Source organism: Chrysochloris asiatica, unplaced genomic scaffold (genome assembly GCF_000296735.1).
Source record: "Chrysochloris asiatica unplaced genomic scaffold, ChrAsi1.0 scaffold00061, whole genome shotgun sequence".
NCBI lineage: Eukaryota > Metazoa > Chordata > Mammalia > Afrosoricida > Chrysochloridae > Chrysochloris > Chrysochloris asiatica.
In genome coordinates, this window is record NW_006408579.1 from 14,538,832 (window position 1) to 14,551,377 (window position 12,546).

The 12,546-nt window shown below is 41.0% G+C and overlaps 2 protein-coding genes across 2 annotated transcripts in view; one reads left to right on the forward strand and one right to left on the reverse strand.

The window, feature by feature from the left end:
* The window catches only part of SLC35A5 (solute carrier family 35, member A5), a 29,370-nt gene extending 28,885 nt beyond the window's left edge, over positions 1–485 (reverse strand). The window contains exon 1 of the mRNA XM_006864209.1: positions 356–485. Coding sequence (XP_006864271.1) covers positions 356–485 — 130 coding nt within the window. The remainder of the gene's footprint in view (positions 1–355) is intronic.
* Positions 486–3,756: 3,271 nt separating this feature from the next.
* The window catches only part of ATG3 (autophagy related 3), a 33,197-nt gene continuing 24,407 nt past the window's right edge, over positions 3,757–12,546 (forward strand). The window contains exons 1-2 of the mRNA XM_006864185.1: positions 3,757–4,248; positions 7,365–7,406. Of these exons, the coding sequence (XP_006864247.1) occupies positions 4,177–4,248; positions 7,365–7,406 (114 nt within the window). The 5' untranslated portion in view covers positions 3,757–4,176. The remainder of the gene's footprint in view (positions 4,249–7,364; positions 7,407–12,546) is intronic.

The window sequence follows — 12,546 nt, forward strand, 5'->3', positions numbered from 1 at the left end:
GATATATACAAATACCAAATATCCAAATATATATACCCTGTTTATTTCAGAAAAAGCATTAATTGTATATATTTTTATAGGCCCAGAAACACCTGTTGATTGAAGTAATATTCATATGCAATGATCTGATTTGTACCAAGAGATTACAATTATGTCGTTAACTGGCCCACATTTCATCCCATCCTCAAATGTTTTCTGCTTAAGGAATGAAAGGCCTAGATATTAAAATTTTCATATGCTTTCTCAATACTTGGCAGGATACTATCACTCTATTTTAAACACAAGGACACTAAAGACAGAAGCAAAATGAGTTATGAAATGGAAGTGTTCATACATTTTCCAAGTCTTAACTTACCTTCATTGGCTGAGTATTTCACCAATAGGATGCGACTTGAGCTTAAAGCAATGAAGATGGCTCCCAGAAGGAATGTATATATTTTTGACAATGAGCAGAGAACACGATGACCACAGCATTTGTTTTCCATTCTGCTGGTTTTTAATTGTCTTGAAAAGAAGAAAATTTTGATGAACAAATATTCAAAAAGAAAACAAATATTGTAATAAGCAAAAATTTTAGGGAAGATCTTCTGGGAGATTTAAACAGTAAGCATAATGCTATATTAAATATCAGTGATTTATGAACAGGAAAGGAAGTCTTTACATGTCTGGCTATTACTATATCAGAGCAGAGTGAAGAAATACAAGAGATACTACATGGAAAGGAGATGGAATAAAGAAAATCAGATAGGAAGGAGAATTCGAGAGACAGAAAAAAGTAGGGCCAGATCAGAACTGCTGACAAAGGTAACAAGTGAGTAGCTGACACTTCAGGGCCACTGGAAGAAAAAGGCAACTATAGAAAACAAACTTTTATACATTCTGAGCTAGGTTGCTAATCACAAGGTCAGCAGTTCAAATCTACCAGCTGCTCCACAGGATAAAGAGAGGTTTTTTGTTCCCAAAAAGATTTAGAACATTGGAAACCCTATACAGGGCCACTATGATTTGGAACCAAGTCCGCAGCACATAACGACCACCACCACCAAGGGCATGTTGTTGTTGCTAAGTGCCATAGAGTCGGTTCCAACCCATAGCAACCCTGTATAAGGTTTCCAAGGAGTGACTGGTGAGCTTGAACCACCAACCTTGTAGTTCAAACAGCTTTGCAGTCTGGCGCATTAACCCACAGCGCCACACCAGGACTCACCAAGTGCTAATTACTAGAACAGCAGTTTTCAACTGGGGGTGATTTTGTCCTCAGGAGACCTTAAACAAGTGTAAACATAATTCTGCTGAACAAGTGCTTGTGGAGCTGACCAGTGGGCTTTTTTCCATGTCTCTTCTCCTTCTCCACCTCCCTCTTCTCCAAATACTTGATGAAAGGCAGTGTATTTTGATGAAGCCTTCAAATAAAGGTATTGCAACAGCAACAACAACAAAATGTCTGGAGACATTTTTGGTTATCACAACTTGGTGTTAGCCCTGGCATAGTGGATTACATGTTGGGCTGTTAACCATAAGTCTGCAGTTTGAATCCACCAGTCAATCCATCTTGATGGGGGGTCTTCCTGTTTTTCTCTGACCCTCCACCTTACCAAACATGATATTCTTCTCCAGCGACTGGTCCCTCCTGACACGTCCGAAGTATGAGAGGTGAAGTTTGGCCATCCTGGCCTCCAAGGAGCACTATGGCTGCACTTCTTCCAACACAGATCTGCTTGTTCTTTTGGCAACCCATGGTACTTTCAATATTCTCCTCCAACACCATAACTCAAAAGCATCAATCCTTCTACGGTCTTCCTTATTCACTGTCCAGCTTTCGCATGCATATGATATTATTGAAAATTCCATGATTTGGGTCAGGCGTACCTTAGTCCTCAAGTTGACATCTTTGCTCTTAAACACTTTAAAAAGGTCTTGTGCAGATTTGCCTAATGCAATACGTCATTTGATTTCTTGACTGCTGCTTCCATGAGTGCTGATGGCTGAATCAAGAAGAAAGAAGTCTTTGACAACTTCAATCTTTTCTCTGTTGATAAAAATGTTACTCCAGTGGTGAGGAGTTTTGTTTTCTTTACATTAAATAGGTAAATATGCTTGACTGCTAACCAAGGAATTTGAGAGTCCACCTAGATGCAACTTGGGAAAAGGTCAATTACCTACTTCTGAAAAATCAGCTATTGAAAATCCCGTACAGTCCTACTGTAAACATAAATCAGGAAATACTTGACAGAAACGGGCTTACTAATTTGGCCCTAAAGGAACTGGCAAGGAGCAGGTTATCTACAAGTCACTTTGAGTCTCTTCAAACATCAATGTATTCCGGCAATGGCCAGCTCTGTGATTTAAAGCCTTCAATTAGGACCATTTCATTTCCTGCTCTAATCTAGCCACCTAATTAGCACTCTAAAATCTGAGAACTAGGCAATAGCAGGGACAAAGAATGACCTAAATTTAAATACGTGTTGAAAATTTCCACATATATTTCTCCTGTAATGGCGCACGTGGAGTCCTGGTGTGGCGCTAAGGGTTAATGCGGTTCAGACTCACCAGCCCCTCTTCGGACAGTGTATATAGGGTATCTATGAGTCGTAACACACTCAATGGAACCTAGGAACAATGGCGCATGTACACCTTCATGAGCTCCTGACAGCTGCTGCTATATCTGAGGGTAAGTAAATTCTGAATGGGGAATAGCTGATTCTTAAGTAATATCACTTCTTTTAGCATGGGCACTACTTTGCGATTGCCTCATTATTCCTTTTCAATCAATTCTATTATGTACTTGAGACGCTGATTACTAAATTGTTAGCATTTGTGCTCCTTATTCCAACAATCTGGAATTCTTTTTCATTCTTATTGGTAACTTTGTCCTTTGTTATTCAGTGCCATCGAGTAGGTCGCGACTCATAGCGACCCTGTTTAGGGTTTCGGATGAGTGGCTGGTGGGTTTGAACAGCCGAAGTTTGTTCTAGTAGAAAAATTCAGGTATGTACTCTTTCCTTAGTAGCAACTCTTCTAAAGGTGGAAAAAGAGCTTATTGGGAAGATATTTGAATGACTTGCATTTTCACTGAACCAGTGGTAGAAATAGAAGATATTTCAAAAATCAGTAAATCTGACACCCTTTTTTGATATGTTGAGGGCACTAAAACCCAGGCAGGTTAAGTAACTTGCCCAAGAACTCCGAATGTATTGGCAGGAATGGTCCAAACCACCAATATGGAGATAGGTGAGTGATGGGCTTAAAATGTCAGCTTTGACATTCTAACTAAGTGGGAGCCTACAGACCACCAATGAGAAGGCTGTCTGCACGAAGAGGGCAGGTTTCCCTACCGGTCAGGAAAGCCCTTCGTGTCACACATGCGCAGTAAGTAATATCTTCTGGCGCGCCCTCCCCTCACACGCACGCGTAGTTCTTTGCCCGCGGGGCGCGGTTACCTCGGTCCCATAGAGGAGCTTGTAGTGGAAGAGCTCACATCCTATAGCAGGGAAAGTAACTGACTAGCACCGTAGTAGCTGAAGTAGGTTTTAGGATCCATAGGCGAAGCTTTGGCAGGGAGAGAAACGAAAAAAACCTCTTCCCCCAAGTCACTATTCCGGAACAGAAAGCCAGATTACAACCCGGTTAGGAAGAAGCGAAAGGAGAGCCCTTTGCGCAGGCGCACTCAATGTTACGCTTACCGGAGGGAGGGGGGAGGCTAACTGATCCCGCCCAGCGAGGCCTGTCTCGCGTCACGTGTGGAGAGTGTCCTAGGTCATGTGAGGCCCAGGTGGCGGTGGAGCTACGGCGAGAGAGTGAGCTAGAGAATGGAAAGCCGGAAGGAGCACGAGTGAAGCAAAAGCGGGGAGAAGACAGCTCTCGAGCGGGCAAGGGGTACGCGTGCGCCCGCTTCTCCCGCCAGCTCTCCCTTGCTGGCAGGTGACAGCTGGGCCCGGTCCGCAGTGCACTGCCTTGTGCGCGAAGAGTGAGCGTCTTGCATTCGCTTGCGGCTTCGGCCGCCCCTCCCCCTCGTCCGGTCCGTCCCGTCGCGTCGCGTCCCTCGAGTGACTGCGACTAGGTGCCGATTCCAGGCGGTAGCCGCGGAGACATATTCTCACCATCCGGTCTGTGTCCCGGATACCCCGGCTGCTTTCCCCACCCCTTCGCGGGGCCGGCCGCTACTCCGGCCCCAGGATGCAGAATGTGATTAATACGGTGAAGGGAAAGGCACTGGAAGTGGCTGAGTACCTGACCCCCGTCCTCAAGGTAAGCCGGGACTAGCTTTCCAGGAGCTGTCAGGCACACGCTCAGGTCTGCGAGGACCCTGGATCCGGTGCCAGAGGGGTCACCGTGCTCTCCCCCTCCAGCAGAGGTTTTGGAGGTAGTAGGGGTGAAACACATAAAAAGGTGCACTCCCCAGCCATGGTCTAACCAGCGGTTCTTTAGGGCTTTCTGATTCCTAAGGGGTAAACTTGTAGCGACGCTGTGTTCGTGCGTCTGTCTCCACCCGCCAGCATTCTGTGTCTTTAGGTATGTCTGGTTGGAAGGTGGTCTGCATGCAATTAAAAAGATGTAAGAACGTGAAATCATGTGAAGTTCTAAACGAGGATTTTGATTAGCTTTTTAACAAATGAAATCTGCTTGATTCTAAAGTGCCATATGTCACTTTTTTAAAGTTTCATGGAAACCGTTTTATAGTCATAAATATGAAATAGTTAAGTTGTGACTGACGTCCCAACTTGTTTAAAGTTTTAGAGGAACAAGGTGAAATTTGCAACATTATTTATTTTAGTATCTTTAGTTAAGGAGCAAAATCCCGCCTCTCCCAAGCGTTTTAAAATAATATTTAATAGTTGTAAACCTTGAACTGAAGAGATTTTAATTAGTGGTTTGACACTGCTATATATTATATATACTTATTTTGGTAATAATACAGTACTTTTTCAAGTAAAAATTATGACACATTAGCTACAATGAAAGTTTTTTTGTTGTTGTTGGTTTTTTTTGCTATTTTCAAAAGTAAATTTCTAGAAACGCATTCAAGCCTTTTTATAACTTTCAGACTAAGATGTGTTCTTTAGTTTGGTAAGTTTATTTTTCATTTCTGAAAAGCAAGCAATAGAAATAAATGACAAATTCTTTGTTTAATTTTGAAATTTCCAGCTTTTAACTAAAACTTTACAAATCTTAATGTGGAGTGAAAATATCTTTGGAAATGTTAAGTGCCATTAAGTGGGTTCTAATGCTTATTCATCCTGTGTAGAGTTTCGAGAAACAACAGGTGGATTTGAACTGCCGACCTTGTGGTTAGAAGTCCAGTGCTTAGCTTAGAGCACCACATCAGGACTCTTTAAATAACATGTTGTTAAGTGCCTTTGATTAGGTTCCAAAGCTCTTGCAGCTCTGCCCCCTCGCCCCCCAATATATCCTATACCTTGCTCATTCTTGCTTAAATCAGGCTGACCTCCTTCCTCTTTGTTACTGTCAGACAGACATTCTTAGGCTTGCTCCTCTTCTTAAGGTCTCTTTTCAAATGTCACCTTGTCAGTGAAGTCTTGCAGTTCAAACTTACCTTACAGTCCAGTGAATTAACTCAGAGTGCCACACCAGGACTCTGTAGAATAAGCACTGACGTGCTCATCTAAAGGTCAGCGGTTCAAACCCACCAACTGCTCCTTGGAAACACTCTATAGGGTCGTTATGAGTCAGAACTTTAACAATGACAATTCTGTTTTAAATAGCCATATTCATCCCTCCACCCATTCTTCTCTACTTTATTTTTCTTAATGGCATACTTTTCTTTGTTTATTGTTTTTTCCCTCCACCAGAGCTTAAACTCTTTGTGAGGGTATGGGTGATTTTGATCTGTTTTATTCATTGTGATATCATCATCCCCAGTGTCTTAAACAATGCCTGGCACATACATAGTTGTTACTCAATAAATATTTGTTGAATGGATATTATTCTTAAATCAGTCTTTTTGTTTTTGTAAACCCTACCATAAAATCTTACATATAGCTTAAAATTTAGGGGGGGAAACCCCCAGTTTCAGTCAAATAACATCTGTGATTTAGAGGAGAGAATAATGTATCAATATCTTGGTAGAGATGAGAATAATGGGAAAGTGCTACATGATTTCCAGATTTTGTTTCTAATAGTGTTCAGTTGAAATGAGACATGGGCTGAATTATAGTGTGTTAAGGAGCCCTGGTTTGGTGCTGTTGGTTAATGCGCTGGACTGCAAAGTCTGCTTTGAACCAGGAGGCCTGTGGTTTAAGTTCACCAGCTGCTTCTTGGAAATACTATACAGGGCCTCTATGGGTCGGAACACGACTCGACGGCACTTAACAACAACAACAACAAAAGAGCCCTGGCAACATAGGGGGTTATGTGTTGAGCTGCTAACCACAAAGTCAGCAATTCAAATCTATCAGCTGCTCCACAGGAGAAAGATGGGCTTTCTGTGCCTTAAAGATTAACAGTCTTGGAAACCCTATACAGTGTCACTATGAGTTAGAACTGACTCTACTACATCACTTAACAATAACAAACATCTTTTAAGGAGTCCTCGTGTGGCCCTATAGGATAAGCACTGGACTGCTAACTACAAGTTTGGCAGTTCAAACCCAACCCACCACTCCTTGGAAACCCTATGTAGGATGACTTCATGTCAGAACTGACTTTACAGCACGTAGCAACAACAAACATCTTTAAAGAATCCCTAGTGGTACTGTGGGCTAGGTGTTGGGCTGCTAACTGAAAAGTTGGTGGTTCAAACCCACCAACCATTCCCAAGGAGAAGGAGAAGGTTGTTTACTCCCATAACAATTTATTGTCTCAGCAACCCTATACAGGGCCACTGTGAGTCAGAATTGAAACATCTGACCTATAGGTGGAAACATCTTTAAGACATTTTCATTGTATTGTAAAGTAAAAACTATCATCACAGAATTGTTATAAGGCTTCCTGGTTGTATAAACTTTGAATGCTTTGCCAAAGAACTTGCTCTGTTATAAACCCAAAGCTAGCCCACTGCCATCAAGTCGGTTCTGACTCATAATGACTCTGCAGGTCTGAGGGCTGAGGCTGTAAATCTTTACGGAAGCAGGCACCCTTTTAGTTAGCAGTCCAATGCTTAATTTAGTGTGTCATCAGGACTCCTTTGCTCTATGATAGTACTTTATTGTAATTATTTTCATGTCAGTTTCATCCAGTAAACCCCATTGTTCCTTGAGGTCAGATTTCCAGTGTTATCCTCGCTTTTATATCTGTTTCATTGCCAGACAAATAGTTACCTGCCCCACTGATATTCCTTAATTAAAATGAAAAATATACATAAAAAGTACATATGTAACACAGTTGTTCTTTTATTCTTTCTTTAGGAATCAAAGTTTAAGGAAACAGGTGTTATCACCCCAGAGGAGGTAAGTATTAAAGAGATTTAGAGGAACATTATATTAACCTCAGTGGTTTTGTGTATTTTATAAGAAAACATTTTGAAATTTAATCTTATTTTGGTTAAAACTGGATTCTGTTGACTATGTTTAGGAAATTTTTTAAAAATGTACGGCTTCCTATAGAAAAGAAGGAGTCCTGGTGTGGTGCTGTGGGTTAGTGCACTGGACTAAAAGGTTGGTTTGAACTGCACGGCCAGCTGTTAATATTCACCAGCCACTCCTTGGAAACCCTATGCAGGGTCGCTATGAGTTGGAATCAACTCGAAGTCACTTAACAACATAGAAGAGAAGGAGATAATTACTTCCCTTTTAATTTTCCACTTCTCATATTTCTCTGTACTTCCTCTCTATTTAGAAATAAGGGTGACAAAGATTCCTATGGTCACTTATCCTTTGCTTGTATTTGTGTCATATTAACCTTTGCAGGGGCCTCTGTGGCCCATGCTGTCTTGGCTCTTGTTTGCACCAAATAGAAATTTTCATGGCTTTTCATTTGGAAACTCTACTCACTGCTTGGACATTAAATTTTCTCTTTATATTCAAATTATATAGTTTACTGCAGCATACTTAACACTGCTTCTTTTCCACCATTCTTTCACTTTTTCTACTAACTAGCTTAGGTTGAAACTTTTAATGTTGGAAATAATGGCCATCTTAGAGGGCAGTTGTATTTTATTGAACTTTTACCATGGAGTTATGTAGGTTTCTCTGTTATGTAGCTAGCTTTACTTTATTCTCCATGAAGAAATAAACACTGGGCTAAAAATTCCTTTTAGAATCCAATATTATAAACAGTTGGATTGTATCAGACTAATTTTTGTTCTTAACATATGGCACAGTATTTATGTGAGCATGACTTTCAACTCACTGAAGACACAACTCATTGGTGGTAGAAGTTAATTCAGAGTTTTGAAAGAAAAATTTTGCAATGTGTCATGTTGTATGAACTGAACTCTGCTGTAAATTCCAAAATTTCAACACAGATAATTAATTGATATTTCAGTTTGTGATTGTGATGAAATCTGTACAATTCCAAATCCTGGTGAATTAGGCACATCTAAAATTATCTTTATTTTTGGTGAAGACGTGTGATGGTATAGAAGGAACCTAGGAGATTTATTTTCTAGACCAATTTCTGTAATCACTTATATTCTCACTTGGTCATCATTTAAACTGTGTAGACTTCTAGTTTGTTCATCTATAAAATGAGAGATTTTGAGTAGACATTCTCTAGAGATTCATTCTAATTATTTTATATGCCTAGCCCTGGTGTGGCACTGTGAGTTAATGCACTGGACTGCAAAGTTGGCTTGAACCACCGCATGGTCAGCAGTTCAAGCTCACCACCCACTCCTTGGAATTCCTATACAGGGTCACTATGGGTCTGAACTGACTCAGTGGTACTTAACAATGACAGTACAGCTGTAGCATAAATATCACAAGTGTGTTGCTTTAAAGGACAGAAATTTATTTTCTCACAGTTCTAGAAGTCCAAAGTCCTGATCAGGGTCTTGGTCATGTTGATGTCAGCCTTGTCACTAGCCCTGGGCATTTTTCATTCCTTCCCTTACAGATGGTCTTCACATGGTCTCTGTCTTTCCCAGTAAGTGTGTGCCTGTTTCTGTGCCTATTTTACTGTTAGTACAACTCAGAAGTTAAAGGTCCACTTATGACCTCAACTGATTGATCCATGGGTTTAGGGGTTTAGATACTAACACATATTTTGTGTGAACAAAATTCAATCCTTAACACTACTTTAGGCTTCATGGGTTTAATACCTTCGGTGCCAAATAACACTAGGATTTGTTCTTAAAGATATCAGTAAAATTCTTCAAACAAAGCTATAATTTAAATATACTCTTGAAATTAGTATATGAAATCAAGCAGTGATGAAAATATTTTGTTCTAGTATGCTTTGACTTAATCTCCTCGGTGGAGAAAACTAATTGGTAAATAGTTGGAGCTAGAGATGTAAGTGTGTGATGATTGGGTAGGATTAAGTTAACTATTTTAAAACAGGCATTAATCTATGCTTTTGACTTTTATCTTCTAATTTAGCTAACTTCTAGCTATCTTTTAGTTTTAAACAAGACATATGTAAGTATTTTGTTAAAAAAAAAAATGAGAGCAAACATTATGTGTATTGTATTGTTCTGGTGTGGCACTGTAGGATAAGCACTAGACTGCTAACCACGAGGTCAGTGGTTCAAACCCACCAGCCGCTTCTTTGAAATTCTATACAGGGCTGCTATGACTCAGAATTGACTTTGAAGGCACAACAACTACAACATGCTAGAAATTAGACACCATGGTGGATGAGTGGATTAAGCATTAGCCTGATAGCTGAAAGGCTGGTGGTTCGAACCCATCAGCCTCCTGGGAAGAAAGATGAGGCAATCTGCTGTTGTAAGGAATTACTGCCTCAGAAACCCTATAGAGCAGTTTTACTCTGTCCTCTGGGGTCAGTATGAGTTTGAATCAACTTAAGAGCTGTGGGCACTAGCTAAAAATACTTTAATGTTGCATGTCTACATGGTTTGATTAAGTAGAGTACTATTTGTAGTGGTTACGAATTGGGCTGTGAACCTTAAGGTCTAAGGAACTCTGGTAGTGTAGTGGTTACAAATCGAGCTGCGAACCTCAAGATCAGCAGTTCGAAACTACCAGCTGTTCCACAGGAGAAATAGGAGGCTTTCTGCTCCGGTACAGATTTACAGCCTTGGAAACCCTGTTACAGGGTCGCTATGGGTCGGAATCGACTCAACAGCACTTAACAACAAATCAGTAGAAGGTGGCTTGAGAAATGATGTTGCTCACCAAAATGTTAATATCAATTTTAGCTTGTGGGAGTAAAAACAAGGATACTTCAAAAAGTTTGTGGGAAAATTGAATTAAAAGGTAATGGAGACTTCCAGTTTGGGGGCGGGAGAAGCAGAGACAGGTAGAGGAGGCTCCTTGGTGGAGGTGTGGAAAAAAAAAACAGAGAAGGTGCTTTTCCAGAGCAGCCCCGCAGCATTGGCTCTAATACAAGGTGGGGGGCATCAGTTTCCCGTACCCACCGGTGGAGAAATCTGACTGTGGAGGGAAAGCATGGCGATTTCTCAATTGGGACCTGCCTGCTCATCCCTCGTTCTGGGCTTAGATCAGAGGGCAGGGCCACAGCCTGGCTGATACAGTGATAACAGCGCTAAAAACCACGGTTCCGCATCTGGAAAAAGAGGTGTGACGGATTTTTCACTTTTCTTTCCTCTTCTCCCCTGTCGCACTCTCTCTGCCCATCCTGGACACCTTCAGGCGGATGGAAGAGTGTCCCCAAAAGGGTCCAGCATTGTGCCCATAGTTTCCTCACGGCACAGGGAAGAAATCCCTAGGAGCCCCAATGGTCCCACAAGCTAATCGTTTGGCTGCTTTTTATGACGTCCTACTCTGGGACTCAGCCCTAAAGTCGACCTAGGTGGGACCCTGTATTCCTGTCTTACCGAACAAGAGACATCAGGTCTGGCCATACAGCCAAACCCCGTATGTGCACCTTGTAGAACCCCAACATAAAAGGCAAGAGCCGACACCAACTACTATATACAAGGATGAAGCTATTTTGAGAAGTATGCTGTGCTTATGCAAATATTTAACTGACCTTCAGAGATAAAACTAGTGGACAATCTTTCTTCCATTCATTTCTCAGTATCTATCTGCGCACCCCCACGGTGGTGACTAGAGGAGGGGCCTCAGCGAGTGGACACCCCCAAACACTGCTAGAGGTTTCTACTGTACATGCATACTGACCTGCACAGCAAAGGCTACTGGACAGTCAGCTATGGCTTTGTTTTTGTTTTTGAGTGGTGGTTTTTGTCTCTACTTTTATATTGTTTCTGTGTTTGGTCCTTTTGGTCTTACTGTTTTCTTGGGGATGGGAGCTTTCTTTCCCTACGTTACCCGAGAAGAGGCAGCAATCATGGCCATACAGCCAAGCTACCAGCATACCCCATAATATTCCACCATTAAGACAAGAGCCAATAACAGCTGCTAGGTATTACACATGAAAAGGGAAGCCTATCTCCAGATCACATCCATCAGAAGACACTTAACAACACAGCAGCATACATTCATTTAATCATTGAAAACGTATCTAACTATTGAAAATGTCCGAGAAAAAAACAACAAAAGATATCAGCACATGTCCAAAAACCGAAAATAGTAACTGAGACAAATGAGCTGGAGGCAGACATAAACTTCCCATTAGAAGAAGAGCAGGCTTTGGATCTGCCTGAGAAGGAATTCAGAGGAATGATATGGAGACAAATCCAAATGCCTCACAGAGGGGTGAAGGAAAATAAGGAAGAAGTCAGGAAAGTGCTACAGGAGCAATCAAATAAGATAGATATAGCATTGGAAACAATTCAAAACCTGCAAGAAGAGGTCCAAGATGATTAATAAAAAAATATCGGAAATTGACAATACACTGAAAGGGCAAAGGAGTAGAGTTGAAGAGATGGAAGCCAGAACCAGCGAGCTGGAAGACAAGTCTCTCAATACTGTTAAGATAGAAGAGCAAGCAGAAAAAAAGGATTAAAAAAGCCTGAAGAGGACCTTAAGATTCATGCTGGATAACATGAAGAGGAATAACTTAAGAATTATTAGCGTTCTGGAAGAGGACGACTCAAAGAAATCCACAATGGACATAGTTGAGGATCTTATGGAAGACAATTTCCCTAACATCTTGAAGGATGAAGAGGTAATCGAATTTTTCCATGAGCTTTTTGGAGCCCCCTCATATTGATGGTAAACTTCACAGTAATTACTAAGAAAAAGCTGCTGTAAGCAATATTGATAATTTAGAAACGTAAGTCTGTCTCTTCCATTTAGTTCTTTTTAACATAAAAACAAGAGCAGTGGTCATTGTTAATATGGATAAATGTACAGGTGTATGAATTACCAGTGCAGTTCCATTTTCTCTTACGGCTTTTCCTTCTAGTTGTGTTTTGTTGTTGTTGTTTCTAGATGCCACAGAAGGACCAGGGGGAAATTGAAGTCAAAGTGTTAGGGTCTTTGACTTCAAAGCACTATCATTAACTTTAAAGAATTTTTCATTTAAAATGTTTCCTATGCC